At 44.0% G+C, this 23,698-nt stretch overlaps 1 protein-coding gene across 1 annotated transcript; it reads right to left on the reverse strand.

The window, feature by feature from the left end:
* Positions 1 to 15,992: 15,992 nt before the first annotated feature.
* LOC138769071 (toll-like receptor 13) lies at positions 15,993 to 23,021 on the reverse strand. Its single transcript, XM_069947270.1, has 2 exons — positions 22,961 to 23,021; positions 15,993 to 19,688 (listed from the first exon to the last, which is right to left on the reverse strand). Exon 2 carries the CDS (start codon positions 19,550 to 19,552, stop codon positions 16,706 to 16,708), a length of 2,847 nt encoding a protein of 948 aa, XP_069803371.1. The 5' UTR covers positions 19,553 to 19,688; positions 22,961 to 23,021; the 3' UTR covers positions 15,993 to 16,705.
* Positions 23,022 to 23,698: the final 677 nt, after the last annotated feature.

Here is a 23,698-nt window from a genome sequence, read left to right on the forward strand (position 1 = left end):
GTGACATGGTACACTCTGGTCAAAATGTTTGCTAAGATCCAAATTTTTTAATATCTACAGAGCAGGTTTTTATCATGTGTACACTGGGGAGAATATGTACAGTAAGCACTTGCACCTGTAGGTTGCTGTTGCACTGGTTTTTATATCAAAAACTACCCAAAATGACAATAATGCTTTAGGGTGCCTTTACACGTATCGGATCCGCAGCGGATTTCACGCCGCGAGTTTGCAGCGAAATCCGCTGCGGATCCTGGTATAGTGAAGGCCTATGGGTTCACATACCTGCAGTGTTTTTCATTCTGCTGCAGATATGTGACCCGACTCCTTTAACCACCGGCTGCCCGCAGCCCTGGCCCGAAGCTCCTCATTGTCTGACTGTCGGAAGATGCTGGGAGGCCCCTAAGCAAACTGGAGCCTGAAGCAGGTAATGTATGCTCCGGACTGGGGCTCCAGGCGGCGGAAGTTAAAGGGGCCGGGTTACATATCCGCAGCGGAATTAAAATTCGGCTGTGCATATGTAACCCATAGACCTTCACACTACATGGATCCGCAGCGGATGCGGTTCCGGTACGTGTGAAGGCACCCTTAGGCTAGGTTTCCAATGCTGTATGTAAAAATGACATCCAACTTTCATAATAACGGCCATTATTGTGCAAATAACACCTGATATTTCAAAAATAACAGACCCTATTTGCACAATGACGGCCATCAAAACAGATATTTTTTTTTTTACCATTTTGTAGCACGCACAAAAACTTGGTTGATCACATTTTTCTGTATGTTCAAATGAAACATTCCACAATGGATAAAGTGAGACAGATTGCAAAATTGTCATGTGAACCAAGCCTTAGATAGATTTTAGGTCAAGGAGACACATGGTACCTTTCATTTATCTGTCTGTGCTTCCATGACATTACAAAAATGCTTTTATTTTCCACTTCAAAGAATTAAAGAGACGTTCCTAAGCCCCTATAGTCCTAAGGGGTGGAACGCCTACTCGCTTCCCCTCCCATCTCTATTACTGCTAGCTTCATTGAAGGCTGAAATCTGAGCCCTGCATCTGAATTTCGCACTTGGGTATAACTTGTATGCACAGCACAATAACAAGACTTGGAAGCACAGCTCAAAGCTGACTGTCAATCAATTAAAAGATAGGGATGGGAAGGGGAGCAAGGAGGCACTAAAGCCCTCAGGGTCCAGGGAACACCTCTTTGACACTTTGCACTGGAGAATACATTTGTTTCTATATTATGGAAGCACAGATCTATATATGAAAGGTACCATGTGTCTCCTCGCCCTAACAATGTTAGTAGTTTGGAATGTGAATTGCAATTGACAGATTCACTTTAACATTTTAGTAGCATAGAATGCTGTATATGATAACTCCCATACACTTATACACTATATTGTCTAGGTGTATAGCTATTATATGCAGATTTCTGGGTGGCTGCCTGTTTTTTCCTTAATGTTTCTAGCAATGGATAAAACAAATTTTGGGATGTATCACAAGAAAAACAGTAAAATGAACAATGCAACCAAGTTCTTCATTAGTGCGGTGGAAGTGAAACTGCCCGGCTATAGGAAACTGCCCAGACCTACATACAGCCCAGACCTACATACAGCACAGACCTAACAGAGACACACAGCACAGCCCAGACCTACATACAGCACAGACATAACACAGACATACAGCACGGCCCAGACCTACATACAGCACAGCCCTAACACAGACATACAGCACAGCCCAGACCTACATACAGCACAGCCCTAACACAGACATACAGCACAGCCCAGACCTATATACAGCACAGACCTAACACAGACATACAGCACAGCCCAGACCTATATACAGCACAGACCTAACACAGACATACAGCACAGCCCAGACCTACATACAGCACAGCCCTAACACAGACATACAGCACAGCCCAGACCTATATACAGCACAGACCTAACACAGACATACAGCACAGCCCAGACCTATATACAGCACAGCACTAACACAGACATACAGCACAGCCCAGACCTATATACAGCACAGCACTAACACAGACATACAGCACAGTCTAGACTTACATACAGCACAGACCTAACACAGACATACAGCACAGCCCAGACCTACATACAGCACAGCCCAGACCTACATACAGCACAGACCTAACAGAGACATACATGACAGCCCAGACCAGACCTACATACAGCACAGACATTGAAGAGGAGCAGCTGCTATCTGCAGACTTATGCAGTTCTTATAGTGTTTTTCCCATAAACTCTCAATGGATAATAACATAATGTAGAAGTGATTCCTATTTTGGTTACATAATCAGTGTTTTACAGAAAATTACTCATCTATAATAATGTAAGTGATAGTACAAGTAAAGTAGGTGTACGTGAGCAGAATACAAGTGCTAATAAAACGGATAAGCTTATATTCAGTATATATCAATGTTTCTAGCCACCTGAACAAAATATTTGCACCCCCTTTCATTTTTACTATGAATTTAAAGGGTTTTTGAGGGCCTTTACATGGCCTACCCTTATCCAATTGATGGAGGTCTAATTCATAGCACCCTGCTGATGAAATGATTGACGGTTGACGCTCATTTAAATGCTGCAGCTTCTTCATTTCCTACCAGGCACAGCTCCATACATTCAGTAGTGGTTATACCTGGTATTGCAGCTCATCAAATGAAGGGGAATAGGACAAGATGCAATACCAGGTACAGCCACTGCCCAATGTACGGAGCCGCGTCTGGTAGGAAGTGGAGAGGCTGAACCTGTACAAGTGTTGCTGTATCTTCAATCAGTTGATCAGGATACAACCCCCACTGATCTAATATTGATGTCCTATCCTTACAAAGAGCCATCAATTTACCAAGCAAGCAATCAGCTATAATATGTGGGTGGAAGTTGCAGCAAGTCTTTAGTCTCCCTGCAGCACCCCCATAGGGGGGAAGAAGCATTACATGGGACCCAGTAAAATCAGTGTAATTTCTCTGCCATGTTTATGTCGGGTCCTCCAGAGTGAGAGACGCGCTTTGAATCTTCTTGGTGAATAGGGGGGGGGGGGCCCTCTAATATTCACTCAGACTCCCCTTATTCATGCATCGTGTCGGCCCTTGTCATTGTTTCTCACATTTAACCTCTCTTCATAAATCTAATTACTATTGATTAGGATTTTGCCATTCATTTAGTCTCCGGCTGTCTACCGCCATTAGTTATGTGTATTCTTTTATGGGAGATTTATGGCGGTGTCATTACTCCTTATAATAAATGAGTCCATGTTATCGGTAATCTGTAACAGCTCCGCATCCGAGCGCTCGTCAACTTTCCATGAGGATATTTTATCTTATAACTTTTTCTGATTATTAATGTCATTCGTAATAAAAGATCAAAAGCCGGCATTATGAGCAGCGCCATGCCATTGCCTTTCATTAGTCAGGCAGCGGTCTTCAAAGCGGTGGGGTCTGTGAGCAGTGTACATGATGGGATATAGGCCGGCGCATATCTGCTATTCATTAGAATGAGAGTCTCTGGTTGCCAGGTGTGAGCGGGCCAGCGATGACAGATTCAGGGACACTTGCTATTTAAGGCCTACGCTAAACCTTAGGCCTCTTTGATATATCTAGGCCATTGACTTTACTTAATGTCAGCAGAAATCTCCTGCTGAATCAGCTCTCCGTCTGTCACACCGTTTTCCGGGAGATCCTTAAGCCTTAAAATCACCGAACTGATGGTCTATGCATCAGCCAAGAGGTCAGGCTCCACGACAAGTGCTATCCTCTGGGGAAATTGGTTTTAAGACGGTACAAGCCGATAATGTATATAATCTTTACCCGTCAATGAAAAGAGCGGAAATTGTCTGCGGCCGGCGGCCTATAATTCCTATACATTTTGTGTGTCAGTCAGTGATGGGAGCAAGAGCGTATATATCATAGAGGCCGAGCCTTCTGGTTGGTCCCACCTTCTTTGCTATTAGATAGCAAAAAGCTGAGCAGGACTTAAAGGGGTACATTTTACTTTCAAATCTACTTTCACTTCTAATTTACTTCTATTTAAAAAATCTCCAGTCTTCCAGTACTTATCAGCTGCTGTATGTCCTGCAGGATGTGCTGTATTCTTTATAGTCTCTGCTGCCACCTCTGTCCGTGATCGGAAGTGCCCAGAGCAGAAGTAAATCCCCATAGAAAACCTCTCCTGACATGGACAGAGGTGGCCATACGCATAGCATTGATCTGTGTTATAGGTGATCTGCTGATTGAGCCTGCCTGTGGTAGACTCAATAAGAAGAGCGCCAATCTGACTGCAGGGATTGGGACCAGCGGCACAGCGATCGGGACCCCCGCAGTCACACTGCATGGGTCCCGATTGGTAAGTGACAGGAGCTGCTTCTGTCACACTTAAACGCAGCGGTTGCATTGTTTAAGGGGTTAATGACAGGCTGCAGTGTGATTGGTGCAGCCTGTCATTAACAGTGAGGGCCCGGCTGCTGACTGCAGCCGGCCCCCCCCTGCTATGAAGCGCACTCTGCTCCGGAGCGCCTTTCATAGAACATTAGACATGTACGCCCAGGGTCGTCTAGGTGTTAAACGACAGTATTCGTTTTTATAGTGTACCATAATACCATCATAGTCAACATCAATTGTCAACAGTCCTGGTTTTGCCAGGACTTTCCCGATTCTGAGGAGACAGCCCTGGCAAAACCATGTCCCGGGTGTGCCCCACCCCCTTCCAGCGCGAATGATGTCACTCATGCAGAGCAGGAAGAGGAGTCCCTGGGGGACTAGAGGAACAATACTGGTGAGGTAAGTATAGCTTTTTTGTTTTAAATGCAGATGAAGGGACAAGAGGATGCTGAAGGGGTACTGGTATGATGATGAAGGGACAATAGCAAGATTAAGGGGGAAGTAGTATGATGATGGAGGGGTAAGGAGGATTAGAGGGGTAGTACTATGATGATAAAAGGGCAGGAGGATGAAGGGGCTACTAGTATGATGATATGGGGTGCAGCTGCATGATATGGGTGCAAACTACCAGTATGTACAGTCAGTCAGTAGAGTTTTCTCTGAGTCTCAGCCTGCTCTGAGTGGGGTGTGTAATATACTGGGGACCTGAAACTGGGGTGTGTAATATACTGGGGACCTATTACTGGAGTGTGTAATGCTCCTTTTGTGACATGACTGTAAATTGTAACTGGAAAATTTTGAACCCACACCCATGATAGGCCATACCCCACCAAGACCACACCCACTACAAACCACGCCCCTTTTACCGCTAAAGTGTCCCTGGAAAAAAAATTAAAATGTTGGCAACTTTGTACCATTGTTGTTTGAAACGCGCTATCATCCGGCCAAGCCATTTTTTTTTAACATCCAGTAGAGGAGCCTATTTTTATTGGCCAAGTCTGGTAAAACTTCCTGTCCTATGTGATAGGAAAGCTAAGTAAAGCCAATATGCGGACACATTTGGTGAGTGTTCTAGCATTAGATGGGGAGTGCTGAGCTATGTGTATGAATGACTCTAGTCCATCCTGCATCGGGGTGTACATATAGGAAACTAGAGCTCATGGTAAAATGAGTACAGAGAGGTAGATGCAGGTGTAGGGGGCGCTGTGGCTAATTTTGCCCTGTGGCCCAGAAGCTACAAGTTACACCTGAGGCGACTGTATCAAGAATAGCCTAAAACGAGTGGATATAAACCATACAGATATAACAAAATATAACAATATAATAGTGTAATGTGTGTGAAAGTCATGAGACTGGTAACTTTCTGACTTCCTCTTGGCTTTTCCTGTCTGGCAGTGATTACGTAATTGTGAATTATATAGATATAAGACCTATATTGAATAACATTTCTATAATACAGAACTACAGCAATACAGTAGTAGGTATAGGGTTAGGTTTACGTCAGGGGGACTGGGAACTGGAGCGGAGGACAGTTATGTAGGATCCATCTTATACTGGCAAATATAATGACCATCTGGGTGGAGTGCACGACCAAGTAGAGGCAGCCGCTCCCCCATCTGGAATACAGAAAAAAGACAAATTTGGTCAGCTTTCTGCCTCTACTTGGTGGTGCACTCCACCCATCCCACCCAGGTGGTTAATGTTTTTGCCGGTATAAGACGGATCTTGCATTCCCAGAACATAGGCTTATTACATGCCATGGAGAGGCCATAGTACAATGTAGGGTCCACCCCGCGCATGAGGCCACCTTATTGTGGTGGGGTGGTTTACATTGTTTGCATATGGTAACCAAGAGCCTCATTATTTTTGTTTCTTTTTCTTAGCAGTTGGGGGGGGGGGCTGCTTTTAACTCATGTCTGTAGTGGGTCTGTATCTGGCCATTGCGGTGAGCTGTTGCATTTTTCAGTTTTTTTGTGTGTTTGCAATTTCAGCCATAGCAATGTGCCCCAGCCTAGTGTGAATGGTGTTCTAGGAGAGCTGACCAAATTTCTTTTTTTTTGTGTTCCACATGGGGGGAGTGGCTGCCTCTACTTGGCCGTGCACTTCACCCATCCCACCCCAGTGGTTATTATTTTTGCCAGTATAACATTGTTAGCATACAAGGGGGTCAGAAATTTCCCTAAGAGTCATGGAAACAGAATAGCGGGAGAAACAAAGGCCAGGTCAGGGTGAGTGCTATTATCGGGGACCCAGTACTATTTTATAATATGGCCCCTCTTTATGTACACGACCACTGAGTATATTATTACAGGCAGAGGCCTGAGACGCCCCCGTTCATAGAAGTCAATGAGGTGTAAAGCTTATGTGCAGTCTCGTGCAGAAGGGTCTGAGAAACGGATATGACAGGAAATTAAAAAAAGAATCTTGTAATCCCCATGAGACCCACCTAGAATGACTTTATGTGCAGATCAATCATGCGCACTTTATGCTTTTTTTTATTTCTATTACATTTTAAGAAAAGTTTCCATTTTCGGGCACCTCCATGGGCTCCTGGACGGCTCAGAGCTGTCAGCTTTTCTTCCTTTGAAGCTGACATCAATCACCTTCATTTGGTTCTGTACAGAATTACGTCTCTAAAGTGACCACTAACTTTCGTTTCCTTTAAAGTCTCTGCTGGGCAGGAAAAGAAACAGTGTCATATTGTAATGTCGCTGGGAACTGGTTCTGGGGAAGACAGATGCTATACAAGCCCCTCCCCCCCCCCCCCAAAAAAAAAGGGGCAGGATGAGGAGAAAGTTAAGAAATTGTAACAGACAGTGAGTGTGGACCCGCTGTGCTGCTCAACCGGCTTGGCTTTGTACCAGGGAGCGGAGTCTATGTGCCCTCTAGGTGTTCACCCTTTATCCCTCTCCAGGATGCGGAAGCTGGACTTCTGTGGCTAAAGGGCATCAGGTCGCTCCACAAGTGGGGTCCCGGTTTGAGCAGAAGCTCCTTCCCAAGAACCAGACAGAGTTGGTACAAGGCATCAGGGAACAGGCAGAGTAAAAGTGGTCAGTAAGCCGGACCATCAGTGCAGTACCAGGGATCAGACGAGTATCATGGTCAGATAGAAGAAGGCTCAGGGCAAGCGGCAACAGGAGCGGCACAGGGTACAGACGGGGCTCAGGCAGAAAGCTTAATCGGAAGAACAGGCAAAGGTCAGAATTCTTGAAGAGTGAACAGAATAGCAGAAACATACCTTTGCTTGGAATGCACAAATGCAACAATGTTCAGGCAGGTAGGGGTAGGTGGCTCTGGATTGGCAAATGGCAATAGCAAGTGAACACAAGCTGCCTCTCTAAATCCAGAACAGTTAGCTTCTTGTGCACTTTAGTGGCCAGAGATGTCATTGCAGCAGAAGGAAAAAACAGACGCCGGAAGACACATCCAGCCCCAGAAGGAGCATGGAGCACAGCAGGGGAGCCAACAGGACGGCGCAGGTACCAGTGAGTCTCGTCCAGCAGCGTTACAGAAAGGATAAAAAAAATATCTCTTGGTCCAACACCACCGCTGCTCTGGTTTTCACTGTAGAAGTAACCTAATCACATCCTATATGATCTGCAGCAGTCAATCACTACCATCAGTGGTGAGATGCAAGAGAAAGAACGCATGACCTCTAAGGCAAGTGATTGGCTGAGTGTACTGTGATGTCACCAAAGCAAAGTACTGGGGACACCATAGCAGCGGCAGTGCTGGACCAGGAGTGACCGGAGAGGCGAGTATAGCTTTTTTTGTATTTTTGCACTCTATCCATGCCCCCTTGCAAATTTTCTTTGTTATAAGAAAACCCGAATAAGATTGTCATTACTAAATCTTGGACCACTAACATAATATGTGTTTTCTTTGCAGGATCTACACTAAAACGATGCGCCTCAATCAAAAATATACGTACTACCTCTAACATAACATTGTTGCTTTGTCCATTGGCTTCTGACTTTAACCCCTGTGGATACTGGGGGAATAAATATTTGGACAATATATTGGGGTAGTGCCTTGTCTGCTTTACCTCTTCTACTGGTATCACATACTTCAAGGGGAAGCACTTGTGTTTCAGCCCACCACTGTAGTCACCCAAGATGCAGTCAAGGCTTTATGGTTTGACTAAAATAAGTGGCCTTTTTATTCATCCCAAATAAATAACTTTTTCTGTTGAATCTGAGCATCTTTAAAGGAGTAGTCCGGCCATTTTTAACAGCCGGCAGGGGGGAAATTGATTACAAGTACTAACTTACCTCTCCCAGTGCCCACAGTGAGTGGTGGGACCGGCCTCAGGACCCCCCCCCCGGAAGGCATTTCCCCCCAAGTTGTGATGACGTCATGTGCCTGCTGATGGACTGGCCGCTCAGCCAATCAGTGACTGGAGGGGCATCTAGGCCTAGTCATTGACTAGCTGAGCAGCCAGTCCATCGTGACGTGTGCAGCACCAGAGATCCCGGAGCCTGGCAGGGGTTCCGTGGTCGGTTCCGCCGCTCACTGCGGGTACTGGGAGAGGTAAGTTCCTACTCGTTATCAAATTTCCCCCTGCCTTTGCCGATTTTAAAAAGCCCGTACTTCTCCTTTAATGTTCATCTTTTTTCCACCAAAACCCATAAGACAATACACAAGTCTTAAGTTACAGACTCCTTAGCAGATTACATGGCACGGTGGAGAAATTACAGAAGAAATCTCCGAACTGTGCAAGATATATTAAAGTCATGATTATTTAATGTTTACTCATAATGGAAAACCAGAGGGAGATCTCACAGTCCCTTACATCGCCGCTATAGCTTATATTTATCTGCAGGCAAATAAAGTTACAGCTAAATTCCCAAGAACCTTCACTTCCTAAATATGCAAATGAAGAAAACAGGAGCCTCTGGGTAAAGCAGAGTTGAATTTCTCATTAAGTAAATTAGAATCTGGGGTTACAACAAAGACAAAACCTATTTATCTTATCATGTCTTATTATTGGTGGGAAGCGGACGATCATAGGTTATTATATTGATAGCTGTGGACAAAGACTGGGGCAAAATCATTTGTCCCAAAAGGAGGGATTAGGCCTCTGAATGGTAAAACCCATTTGTCCCAAAGCAATGCTGACCTTGAGGAGATTTTACAGGTTTATATTATGCTCATCACGTGTTGGTACCATGTGGCTTTATTTGCACTACATAGGTTGTTATACCACCGTAAATCCTAAATTAATGTAACACTATTGAGACCAAGAAAGTGCATAGTGACCTCTAAGAAATAGTAAAGGGTGTAGGGTACCATGCACAATTCTTTGGGGCAGAAAATGTGATTATCAGAAGATCCGAGGGCAGTTCCGCCGCTCACCGCGGGCACGAGGAGAGGTAAGTTCCTACTTGTTATCAAATTCCTTCCTGCCCTTCCGGCTGCTGGATTTCCAAAATCCCCGGAAAGTAAGTGGCAACAGTAAGGGGAGACGCTGGCCTCTCTGCTGCCACCAACTTTCTTGTTAGGAACTGCAGGGCTGACCAAGCCCTAGACCCCAGTTCAAAGCAGTTAAAACAATTGAAGAAAGTATTACTTTATAAAGTACCCCTCTAAGGCTACCTGAAGTAAGTTTTTGTCCTTCCTGTGTATGGGCCTGGGGGCATAGAGATGATTATACGCCCCTTTTCCATTAATGGCTAATATAACCACAACCACATCTGGACTATAGCACTTCACATCCATTAGGAAAGAACAAGAGAGATCCTTGGCTCAGTTTCAATTCCTTGTATTATAGGATTATGGTGGAGCAGTGGGCATCAGCTATAAAGGGTACAAAAGGAGCCCAAATGTGCCTCTGCTGCATAGGACACCAGTATGGAACATAGTAAGGGCCCTATTCCACCGGTCGATTATCGTTCGCATAATCGTTACGATTAACAATCTCAAATGACCGCTATTGCGAAAGACCTGAAAATGTTCACTCATTTCCATGGAACGATAATCGTTATGCGTAATTGCAATCGTTTTTTTCTTCGCTATTTATTCGCTATTGCGTTCGTATCTACTGCAAACGACCAAACGATGTCTTATTCAATGCGAACGATTTGCGAACGAGCAACGATAAAAATAGGTCCAGGTCTTATAAAGCAATCAACGATTTCTCATTCGTTAACTGCATTGCAACCGAACGATTATCGTTTAGATTCGAACGATTTAACGATAATCTGAACGATAATCGTTCGGTGGAATAGGGCTCTGCCACAGATTTAGCATTGGGGTCAACAGCTTCAAGTTACACCTTTAGTGAGTCCACTTATTGTTGCAAATAGCAAGAACTGTTCTCCTATTCTACATTCTTCTGTGTAGGGATTGGAATTCCTGTTTTTTGTGCCTTTCTTTGAATATCCCTTTGGTGTGTCTGCTGTGTCTATTGTTTTGGTAAAGATTAAAGATTTTTAAAATTCGGCAGCCGTCAGGGGCAGGAGGAAATTGGATTACAAGTATGAACTTAGCTCTCCCCGTGCCCGCGGTGAGTGTCAGGACCGACCGTAGGACCCCCACCGGGCTTTGGGATCTCCTGAGCTGACACGTCACAACCCGGCTGATGTACTGACAACCTGGGGCGGGAAGTTGCTCCAGTCACTCATTGGCTGAGTGGCCAGTCTATCAACCGGGACAGGCCTGTTCCCCCATCAGTTTGGTGAAAAATGCCTTCTGGAGGGGGTCCCTAGGCCGGTCCCACTGCTCACCGCAGGGACGGGGAGAGGTAAGTTCATACTTGTAAACAAATGCCCCCCTGCCGACAGACTACTCCTTTAAGAATAGCTAGGGTCAGTTTAGTAGTTGTTCCTGTCCTCTATCATCTCCTACAATCATGACTACCATCATCTCCACTTGTTTGTACCCTTATCCATCCCACCATATTATTACATACACTTTCATGCTATTCTACCCACTGTCCTGGGAGTATCTGAGTACACTTAGGACCCAGGAAAGGTAACTGCTCCAGGTAAAGCCCAGTTCTGCCATCTTGTGACTTGCCAGTGAAAGTATTTATAAAAAAAATAAATTAAAAAAAATCATTTAATATAATATTTTACATTTTTATTACTTTGTGTTAGGGTGCGTTTACACAGACAGATTTATCTGACAGATTTTGGAGGCCAAAGCCAGGAATGGATTTGAGAAGAGAAGAAATCTCAGTCTTTTCTTTATGATCCGTTCTCTGTTTATAGTCTGTTCCTGGTTTTGGCTTAAAAAATCTGTCAGATAAATCTGTCTGTGTAAACGCACCCTTAGGCTATGTTCACACTACGTAAAATAACGTCCGTTATCTGATACGTAGTGTGAATTCAACGGCTGTAGTTACATTGCATTGCAGTCATTATAGGAAACCTCAAAACAACGGCCGTAGTTTTGTGGCGCGGACAACTGCCGTTATTTTACGTAGTGTGAACATAGCCTTATTTAGCTGGTTCCCATTGGTTGCAGCTCATCTCTGCTTTCGCCTCCAATCTTATGGACAGAGGTTAACGTTCCTTCCTATTACAGCTCTGCAGCATTATAGCAGATTTATGGTAACATCTACACCAGCTTACATATGAAGAATACTCCTGAGTAAATAGCATTGCAGAGTCCTATTGATTCCTGTGCCTGGCTGCCTATACGATTCATACATACTCCAATTACACAGCCGCCCTTCTTCAGGCCTTCTCATTTTCTTGCAGTTTTCTACAGGACACATATATCAATGTTTTTCCTATATTAAGTGACAGATTATAATAAGGATGTCTAGAACATTAGTAACAGGATTAAAGGGAAACTTTACCAGCAGCGTGGAAGCCTCTAACCTGCTGATATCTCTTTATAGCGCATGGGGCGCTAAGGAGCAATATAGTTTTCTCACCTTCTTCCCTTGTGCTGTTTTTTAAGAACTAATTTTCATTTGAATTTCAGAAATTATTTATTTAAAAAATTTAAAGGAGAAGTCCGGCAAAATTTTTTATTAAAGTATTGTATTGCCCCCCAAAAGTTATACAAATCCCAATATACACTTATTACGGGAAATGCTTAGAAAGTGCTTTTTTTCCTGCACTTAAGGCTGCGTTCACACTACGTATATTTCAGTCAGTATTGCAACCAAAACCAGGAGTGGATTAAAAACACAGAAAGGATCTGTTCACACAATGTTGAAATTGAGTGGATGGCCGCCATTTAATGGCAAATATTTGCTGTTATTTTAGAACAACGGCTGTTATATAAAAATAATGGCAGTTATTTATGGCGGCCATCCACTCAATTTCACCATTGTGTGAACAGATCCTTTCTGTGTTTTTAATCCACTCCTGGTTTTGGTTGCAATACTGACTGAAATATACTGACTGAAATATACGTAGTGTGAACGCAGCCTAAGGCTGGGTTCACACTATGTATATTTGAGGCTGTATTTGTGAGGCTGTATAGCAACCAAAACCAGGAGTGGATTGAAAACACAGAAAGGCTCTGTTCACATAATGTTGTAATTGAGTGGATGGCCATCATTTAATGGCAAATATTTGCTGTTATTTTAAAACAACGGCTGTGGTATTGAAATAATGGCCGTTATTTACTGTTATATGGCGGCCATCCACTCAATTTCAACATTGTGTGAACAGATCCTTTCTGTGTTTTCAATCCACTCCTGGTTTTGGTTGCTATGAGGACCTGACATGAGGACCAAATACTGCCTGAAATATACATAGTGTGAACCCAGCTTAAGACTGCATCAAGGCTTCACTTCCTGGATAATATGGTGATGTCACTTCCTGGATAACATGGTGATGTCACTTCCTGGATAAAATGGTTATGTCACAACCCGACTCCCAGAGATGTGCAGGCTGTGGCTGCTGCAGAGGATGATGGCAGGGGGATGCTCAGTGTTCCTCCAGTGCCCTGTGTCCCTCAGTGTCCCCCTGCCATCATCCTCTCCAGCAACCACAGCCAGCACAGCTCTGGGAGTCGGGTTGTGACATCACCATTTTATCCAGGAAGTGAGATCACCATTTTATCCAGGAAGTGAAGCCTTGATGCAGTAGTAAGTGCAGGGAAAAAACACTTTGGGGGAGATTTATCAAACATGGCTTAGAGTAAAATACGACATGGAGAGAAAGGAGCTCCTGCACCTCACACCTATGGCTGACACTAATGCCTCTCAGCTACATTTAAAAACCAACGCCAGAATGTTGGTATATAATTTGATCAATCCATATTGCCTCATATACCACGTGCAGTTCCCCTGGATCACATGAGTCCTTACACTAACTCAACACTGTGTTGGTCAGCGACAACAAACCCCGCAAAGCGAGTGCAAGCAGGGAAGGGAGGCCATAGAATGGCCCTGCAACCCCAATGTCACAGGACCATTCTGTGGTCCCCCTTCCCTGCTTGCGCACGCTTTGCGGGGTTTGCGTCCACTGACCGGCACAGTGTCGTTTGGTTAGGGACTCATGTATATCAGAGACCTGCATGTGGTACATGAGGCAATATGGTTTGATCAAATTATATACTAACTTCTGATGTTGGTTTTTAATGTAGCTGAACAAGCTTTCGTGTCAACCATGGGTGCGATGTGCAGCCATTTCTGTCCTTTAGGCTTGTGCATATTTTATGTGTTCTGTCCCTTTTTTTCATTTTGGCTGGCACTCCTCCTTTGTAAGACCCATGTGATCCAAATTAGCAGGAAGCACCAGTGTACATATGGTAAGTACCTCCTCTTTTCTCCCATTCTACCTGCAGGAGCAATGGTGAGTGGTAACATCTTGTTCACACTTGTGTTGCTTGGTGGTAGCTTGCTCCGCCGGCGGTGCCTGTGGGGTTTGGGGGGGGCCCTTGAGATTTGGTCCTGTGACATTGGGGTTGCAGGGCTATTACGCGTCCTTCTTCCCTGCTTGCGCACGCTTTGCGGGGTTTGCGTCCACTGACCGGCACAGTGTTGTTTGGTTAGGGACTTGCACATGGTGAATGAGGCAATATGGTTTGATCATGTTATATACTAACTTCTGATGTTGGTTTTTAATGTAGCTGAACAAGCTTTCGTGTCAGCCATGGGTGCGATGTGCAGCCATTTCTGTCCTTTAGGCTTGTGCATGGCTTAAAGTGAAACTGGCACAGTTGCCCCTAGCAACCAATCAGAATTCACCTTTAATTCCTCACAGACTCTTTGGAAAATGAAAGGTGGAATCTGATTGGTTGCTAGGGGCAACTGAGCCAGTTTCACTTCACACCATGTTTGATAAATCTCCCCCTTTATGAGCATTTCCTGTAATAAGTGTATATTGGGGATTTGTGTAACTTTTGGGGGGCAATACAATACTTGAATGAAAATCTTTGCTGGACTTCTCCTTTAACACAATATTTATACATTTTTTCTTATACCCAAACCTAACCCCCGTCCCCTGGCACTGGTGAGAGAAAAAATCCTTCCTTATGTACACTTTACACTAAGGATCTAGTATCATCTAGCTTTCAGTGTGTTTGTAGGTTATTTCATTTGCTAATAAGCCGTTATGGTGCACTGGGGCGAGCCCCAATATTCTTTAGGAGGGATGGGCCAGCCTTGTGCGCCATAGGGACATATCAGCAGGTAAGATGCATAGAACCAGCTGATTGTTTCCGTTTAGGGTATATTCACACGGGCGGGCTCGCAGCGAGATTCTTGCTGCGAGCCCGGCAGGTCCTGGCAGTTCCCATACACTACATAATTGCTGCGGTCTAAACGACCGCAGCGAGTATGTAATTATACCGCCCTTAACCCCTTCTGCTCCTGCCCGGCTCCCCCCTGTAAGCATACATTACCTCTCTCCTTGCTGCACGGGTCCGGCGTCCTGCTCTCCCGCCCTGCCAATCAGTGGCTGCGGCTGGGCGACACACTAATTGGCCGGACAGGAGAGCAGGACGCCAGACCCGTTCAGCAAGGACAGGTAAAGTATGCTTACAGCGGGGGAGCCGGCCGGGAGCAGAAGGGGTTAAGGGCGGTATAATTACATACTCACTGCGGTCGTTTAGACCGCAGCAAGTATGTAGTGTACAGGAACTGCCAGGACCTGCCGGGCTCGCAGCGAGAATCTCGCTGCGAGCCCGCCCGTGTGAATATACCCTTAATGTTTAGAGGCCCTGTTTTCTTCTACTCAGTGGACCATCAAGATTTGTTAGAGGGATAACGTGAATCTCTATGGCCACAATGTAAAACCTGTAACATGCCGCCCCTACCATGTGCCATTTATTATACTGGTGTCTCCTTATGTGACAGAGGGCTTCTTTTTGTGGTGCTAATCCCCATTCAAAGCCACAGTGAAATCAGCAAATGCAAGTAAAAAGCCGAATCGGAAATCCAAGGGGCCCTGATTCTCCACTGTGTTGTAAAACTTTGTTTTTTGCTTTAGAAAGGGTACGAATAATAGACTTTAATATATGGCCTCCATAGGACATCCTGTCCAATAGGGCTGTTTGGGATTGCAGCTCAACCTTATTCACTTGCATAGGGTTGAGCTGCAATACCAGATATTGCCTATGAGTGGCGCTGTACCTTGTATCTCAATAACTTATACAGAAAATTAATAACTTCATCTTTTATTAAAATTCCTATGATATAATCCCCATCCAATAAATCTATGCATACAAGGTATCTTAAAGGGACATTAAGTGTCCTCAGGACATGCGAAACGTTTTGATCCATCGGGGTCTGAGTGTTCTCGGTGATCTCTGGAACGACTGATGCCATGTGACCAAGACAGGTAAGGTAAGTAAGGTAAGTCTACAGGACTGTCTCTGTACCGTGTGACCAAGACTGTCTTATAACGTAAGTCTACGGGAATGACTCTGTACCATGTGACCAAGACGGTCTAATAATGTAAGTCTACGGGAATGACTCTGTACCATGTGACCAAGACGGTCTAATAATGTAAGTCTACGGAACTGTCTCTGTACCATTTGACCAAGACAGTCTAATAATTTAAGTCTAGGGGACTGTCTCTGTACCACGTGACCAAAACAGTATAATAATATAAGTCTATGGGACTGTTTCTGTACCACGTGACCAAGACGGTCTAATAATGTAAGTCTACAGGACTGTCTCTGTACCATGTGACCAAGCCGGTCTAATAATGTAAGTCTACGGGACTGTCTCTGCACAGTGTGCAGGGAAAAGCAGAGCTCAGCTAGACGCTTCTTCCTGCTAGCTCAAGCGATTGGTTGGGGTCTGAGCACAAAGACCCATTAATGTCACTCAAGTACCTTTCAACACAACCTCATTAGAATCCATTATTACATTATAGTGGTTGTATAGGTCAACTTGATATCAAGGGATTTTCATCATTGCTAGTTAATAAGTCATCTTCCTCATCTTCTAAGGGGCCACCTCTCAATGCTTTTCTAACTTTGGCCCAAAATAGCTTCTGACCCTCGGGTTCCCTTGGCCACGTGATGTAAGTCTTCTTTAGCATGACCTTTCTCATCCTGTGGTAGGTAGAAAGCTCTCGGTCTGGAATATCCTCTAAAAATACAAGAACAAGAACATCCCTCATTTCATCAAACAACTTATAGCTGGCCAACTGCATCTCCAGGGAACACCACTCACTTCGGAGATAGCTCCTGCTCACCACACAGAGGGTCTTTCGACTGTTGTGAATGCTGTCCACGATGTTGTCTATAATGTCCCTACCTAGTTGGAAGTCTCGATGGTGAAGGCAAAGTCGAAGTTTTTTTGAGCAATGATATCTCTCCAGCATGGGAAGCATTGTTTCATACACCCAGTCTTCATCCCGAGTGTTGTAAGATACAAAGGCATCATATTTGTAGAGGTCCTTGTTAGAATGCCAGCGTTCTTTTAGCCAGGAGATGAACAGAAAGTAATTATATTTTAAGCGCCAGTACAATTTGCTGTTGACGATGGGGATGATAATCAAGAGGCACAAAAACAAGAAAGTAGAGCAAAATAGTGCTAGCCTCTCTTTATGGTCACATACTTGGGTATCAAAATTATGGAAGTACGCATTGTGGTTATGGCCACACGTCATATTATAAAGGTACTTAATTTGTACATTTGACCTATTCATCCAACCTTTTAAGTCCTGATTAACACAAGTACATGTTAGAGGACACTTCCATAGGTCAAGGTATTGCAGATTGGTCAAGTTGTCAAATATTGTTGGATCAATATGTTTTAACCCATTCTTGGTGAGTTGGAGTCTTTTGAGATTGGTAAGGTTCGAAAAGATTTTTGGTCCCAAAGACTGTATACACATATTTTCCAGGTTTAAGATTTTGAGGTTGACCAAGTTTTTGAAAATTCCTGGTGAGAGGTTCTGGACTCCATTACAGTCTTCTGACAAACTGAGATAGGTCAAATTTTGGAGATTATCAAACACGTCATCCTCTAACTGTGTCAGTCTGTTTTGCCCTAAATACAGAGCCTGTAGGGAGTCCAGGCCTTTAAAGAAACCTTTGGGAACGGCCGTTAGACCGTATGGCTGTTGACTCACAAGTTTCAAGTCGTACACTCTATGAAGTTTAGAGAACGGCGTATGATATTGTCGGGAAGACGTATAACCCAACAGATTTGACTGCAAGTCCAATACCTGTAATGTAGCCTCCACGCCTTTGAACATATCCCCACTAATTTTTTTAATCTGATTATTATCCAGATACAGTTTTGCAAGACTTTTCATCCCATCAAATGACCCACTTTTAACCTGCGTAATCTTGTTTGCTCCAAGATCCAATATGGTCAAATCCACTAAACCTATAAGTACGTTTTTAAAAACAACCGATATCCTGTTTTTCCTGAGGATCAGAGTCTTTAGTTTGCGTAAACCTTTAAAGTAATTCTTGTACAAATCTGTAATGAGGTTGTTATCCAGACGTAACGTTCTGAGATTCCATAATCCGTGAAAACTATTGTTTTGTAAATAAATAATATTATTGATGTTCAATTTTAGCTCCTCCAAATTAGGTGCAAAGGTAAATGCATAAGAATTCACTGACCATATTCTGTTATATTGAAAAGATATTGACTTCAGCTCTGGGAAGGTGGCAGTATTGCCACAGTTCGATAACTTTTTTAACAGGTTATGTTCAATAGTCAAGGATGAAAAGTTTGAGGGCTTGAGGAACCTTAAGCAGTTGATAGATTTAAGCCTATTGTGTGATAAGTCCACCTTGGCACTCGAACTACAATTTTCTAATGTTTCTTTTGGCAAAAATTTGATGTTGTTCTGGGTTAACCTCAAGTGGGAAATATCTTTCCCTCTTAAATGGTTACACATTGCCCTTAATTTATCAGGCGTGCTTAAGTCCAATCCTGAGTAATCGATCCTTTCAGGTGGTATGGAGGGACTCTCCAAAAATTTCAAAATGTCAAAATCAGGGTTTGATACAATGTTTAAATAGTTCGTATTACTTAGGTTCACTTTTTGCAAGGAGGAGGAGGTGAGGTTGTTGTAGGAAAGGTCGAGAGATTCGACCTTGGCAAAGAAATCTCGGTGGCATTTCAAGTCTCGTAGCTCATTTTGGCAGAGAAACAGTATGGACAAATTGCTTGGAAGTGAATGGTGGTGAATCAGGTGGCTAATATTATTCCTGCACAAGCTAAGTTTCCCGAGTTGGTTCAGTGGCTGAAGGGCATAGACAACTCTACTAAAATTGTTCAAGTGGTTGGCCGATAGATTGAGAATTTGTAAACTAAGGAGAGGTCTGAAAACATCGTCATATATAATGGCAAGTGAGTTGTTTTGTAGATGGAGGGTGACTAACTTTTTAAGTCCTTGAAAAACTCCAGAGGATAACGTGGATATTTTGTTATGAGACAAGTCCAAATAAGTTAAGGCTTCCAAGTTATTAAAGGCTCCTTGGTCCACAGTCTGCAGCTGGTTGTAGCTCAAGTTCAAGCTCTCAAGCTGAGAAAAGCGACTGAAGCTCCCGTTAGGTAAACTTTTGATGATGTTTTGCGATATATTGAAGTTCTTGGCAAAATTCGGGATGTCAGATACTACACGATGTATTTTCAGTTCATTTCGGTCCATGCAGGTGAATGTGGTAGGCTTGTAATAGCTCTGAATGCAGTTTCTAAACCCATAACCATTCACTATGGAGATAAAAAGAGCTCCAAACTGTACAATGACCAAGTGACATTTCATCCTTCCTGAAGAGTTGGCCTGGAGTTCAGTTTGCCAGGTTATTTATCACCTTCTTCAGTCCTCAAAAAGTCCTCAAAGATGATTGATGAGTTAATTGGTGTTGTTATATTCCACCATTATATGTACATCCAGTGCCCTACAAGAGAAGATCAGAGAGGTCAGGTGACTTATATACATATAAGTATGATTACATAATATGATAGAGGGAAGGTTGTCCTCTTTTGTATAACTCCTAAAGCTCTCTGTATTGGTGCTGCTCGGAAAAAAGAGTACTTATACCAGGCTCTTGCCTTCACCCCCAACAGGCACCAATATAGAGAGATTTTTTTAGGTCACTCTGCTTTAGGGTCCTATTCCACTGGACGAGCAGATCTGCTAGATCGGCGCTCGTTTACTGGGTCTATTTCACGGCCCCGATGATTGTGAAACAAGGGCTGCAGGGACATCGTTACCGATGTCCTTGCAGCCCTTGCTTCATACATTACCTCTCCAGGCTGCAGGTCTTCTTCTCCCGATCCCGTGCGGCAGCATCGGCTTCGGAGCGGGGCTGTCTCAACTGACAGACCGCTCAGCCAATCACTGGCTGCGGCGGTTCCAGCCAGTGATTGGCTTAGCGGTCTGTCAGTTCAGACAGCCCCGCTCCGAAGCCGATGCTGCCGCACGGGATCGGGTGAAGAAGACCTGCAGCCCGTACAGGTAATGTAAGGTTCTGCTACAATCGTCGGTCGCTATTCAAACGTAGCGATGCGCTGGTGGCGAACGACGATTTTAGGTCTGAACCTAAATGATCGATCAGCCGATGACACGATCATCTGCTGATCGTTCTCTCTATTCCACAGAGCGAAAATCGGCCAAATCAGGCCTAATGGGGCCGATTCGGACGATTATTGTTCCTGTGGAATAGGCCCCTTACTCAGCAGCTATCTCCTCTCCCTATAAACTGTTAGCTGATTTTTTTTAAATCTGTGTTCAATACCCTATAAAGACAAAGTAGAAACAGAATCGTAGAAATCTTAGCAAATTTTTTGAAAACTAAAAATTTGCATAGATATTAAGTATTTAGACCCTTTATTATGACACTAGAGATTCAGCTCTGGCTCCTCCCATTTCTCTTGATCATCTCTGGATGTTTCTACCTGTTGATTGGAGTCACCTGTGGTAAATTCAGCTGATTGGACAGGATTTGGTAAGACACACCCCTGTCTATATAAGGTATCACAGCTAAAAAATGTATATCAGAGCAAACACTAAGCCATGAGGAGGAAAGAACTGCCTGTAGAGCTCAGAGACATGATTGTGTGGTGACAGATTTGGAGAAGGGGACAACATTTTTTTTCTTCCACTGAAAGTTTCCTAGAGCACAATGACCTCCATAATTCTTAAATGAAAGAGGTTTGGAACAACCAGAACTCTTCTTGAAACTGCGACCCCACCAAACTATGTAATTGGAGGAGAAGGGCTTTGAGAAGAGAGGTGACCAAGAACACAATGGTCTGGTTGATCTCCAAAGATCTTGGGTGCTGAATGGTCAGAAAGAAGCCTCTTCTCAGTAAACAAGTCCCTGGCAGGCTTTATCTGCAACTTTCTAGCTTCTTTGTAATGCTGGGAAGGTTAAACTGAGGTCAAGTTGGTGATTAAGTCACTGTGATTAACCCTCCCAGCATTACAAAGTTGCAGATAAAGCCAGTCAGGGACTTGCATCAGCCATCTCAGAAGGGAGAGGGGAGACAGAGAGAAAGGCTCACACATACAGTAGATTTTTGTGTCTTCAGCAGAAAGCAGCAGCTCAGAACTAGGGGAAGGAGACTAAATAGATAATAACAAGTATGGAAGGAATTGTAAGTCTCACCATGGGCAGCAACATATCAAAAGTTATGTTTGAGTGGAATACCCCTTTAAGCCCCCAGCCAAGACAACAGTCTGAATATCCTTGAGTGACCAAGCCAGAGCCCTGTCCTCAATCAAACATCTCTGAAAATACCTGAAATGGCAGCTTTTCAACCAGACAGAGCTTGAGAGGATCTGCAGAGAAGAATGGCAAAAAATCTCCAAATCCACATGGGCAAACCTTGTGGCATCATAGCCAAGAAGACTGAAGCCAGAACTGCTGACAGAGGGGCTTTCACTAAGTGCTGAGTAACGGCTCTGGATGCTTGAGATTTTAGTTTTAATTTGAGATTTATTTATTTTTTTTAGCACAAGGCCTCTACATAACAAAATGTGAAATAGTCTGAAGACTCTCCTAATGCATTGTAGCTGTAACTTATAGTACCCCATAGAGAATCATGGAATGGGCTGCCCACCATAGTAAAGTGAAGATAGATCTGTTTTTTTATTTTTTAGATATAGGGGTCGGGGATTTATCAATGGTGTAAAAAGTTGCACAATGCTATAAATTTTTGCATAATGCTCTAAAATGTTTGGATTGGTAAAGGTCTGAATGCAGTGACCCTCCCAAATTGCTAGAATATCTAGATTGCTGTGACTCCTGATGAAGGACCACTGCCTATCATACATCGATGGCATCCCTTTACCTCTATGTCTGCAACCCCTTGAGAGGGTGGTCTGGCATTTGAATAGCCTCTCCCAGCAGCTGCTATGGCTGTAGTAATCCAATGACTCTTATTTAGAAGATTTACCTCTGTCTCCTGTGTTAGCTGGGGATATGTCCTCCCTCTAGTAGCTTTCATGGTGTCATTACCGGAGGACTTTCTCCTTAACCTTACATACACTTACATAACTTTTCAAGTTTACTCTATGCAGAGATTTCAGTTAAATAATCACAATGCACGGGTTAAGTATGTGAAGACGATGAGAGATACGGAACAAGAAGACTAGAGCTGCAAAACAAGTAATGCAACCTAAAACTGGCAAGGTGTTGGCTCCTTTGGAAAGTCCCCATCTATGATATCTATAAGGGACAAGATATTTCCCATTAGAGACCCTTTTATTTCCAGCATCAGGCAACCTCAGTGTCGTACTTTGGTATCTAGGCCCACCAGAGGAAATGATCCTAGGGCCCCACCAATGAACAACCAGTGAGAAACATGTCAGTCAGTATTGGTATAGGTTCTAAAGCTGGGGCCACCCTGGAGAATCCTCCGGTCCTCTGGTGGGCCAGTCCAACACTGACTTCACCATCATGGGACCACTCACTGTAAAAGCAGATTCCAAAATCCTCAGCCCATTCATGAAGGTAAAGAATAGTATATTAAATGGTGAAATTGGGGCGGTGGAGGAGGGACCTCTAGACAACGTTCCCCCGTCCATCCTCAGTCGGTGGTGGGAATCTGCAGAAGCCTCCACATTTTGCCTTATCAGCTATTACCGTATAGCCAGTATATACCCAGTATACACAGTTATGCTGCTCTTCTCTGCTAAGAATTCTACCGTTCTATAGTCTTGTACCTTTCGTTATCTCCACATTCAACGCCGTCCTTCACAGTCCACAGTGCGACTCTGTCATTCTTCTCTGAAATGAAAATATGAAAATAAGGAAGTTGTGCTAGATGCAGAAGAGTTTCAGCCTGACTACAGTAGTTTCATATTACTCACAATGTGAAGGGGAAAAAACTTAAGAACCAAATTAGAGTTTATATTTCCTTAGGGCTGACAACGGTTAAAAGTCTTCAATCTCCTAATGGAGGCATTGAGTCCTTATACTGATGGCATGGAACATTATCTGACCCCTACAAAATACATATTGACTAGGGAAACATATTTCCTTAAAGGGGTACTCCAGAGAGTAACAATTAAAAAAAAGTATGCACTTTTAGTGATATATATATATATTTAATTTATCTACTATTATAAGCTAAGTGGCAGCAGTATGGGGCGATATGGGCCTCTCTGCTGCCGCCAATGTTCCCCGCTCTCATCCATTGGTGCCGAGATGGGTGGGGGGGTCGAGAAGAGGGCGCGACACTGCCGCTGTGAGCGGGGGTGGCAGTACGCAGGGACACCGGTGAGAGGCCACCTGGGACCGGGCTGCAGAAGCTTCCTGTGGGACCGGGACACCCTGCAGTCACACACCTACTGCTAAGGCTGGCTGCGGGAGTACCGAGGACGTGCTGCCGGGAGTGCCAGGGGGACATGAGGCGCAGAACTTGCTAGTTTGTCTGTCACCAGCTGGGCGTCAGGATACAG

Source organism: Dendropsophus ebraccatus, chromosome 12, assembly GCF_027789765.1.
Source record: "Dendropsophus ebraccatus isolate aDenEbr1 chromosome 12, aDenEbr1.pat, whole genome shotgun sequence".
Taxonomy (NCBI): domain Eukaryota; kingdom Metazoa; phylum Chordata; class Amphibia; order Anura; family Hylidae; genus Dendropsophus; species Dendropsophus ebraccatus.

Coding starts and splice junctions, on each gene's coding strand:
- LOC138769071 (XM_069947270.1), bottom strand. CDS start 19,552: ATGAAATGTCACTTGGTCATTGTACAGTTTGGAGCTCTTTTTATCTCC.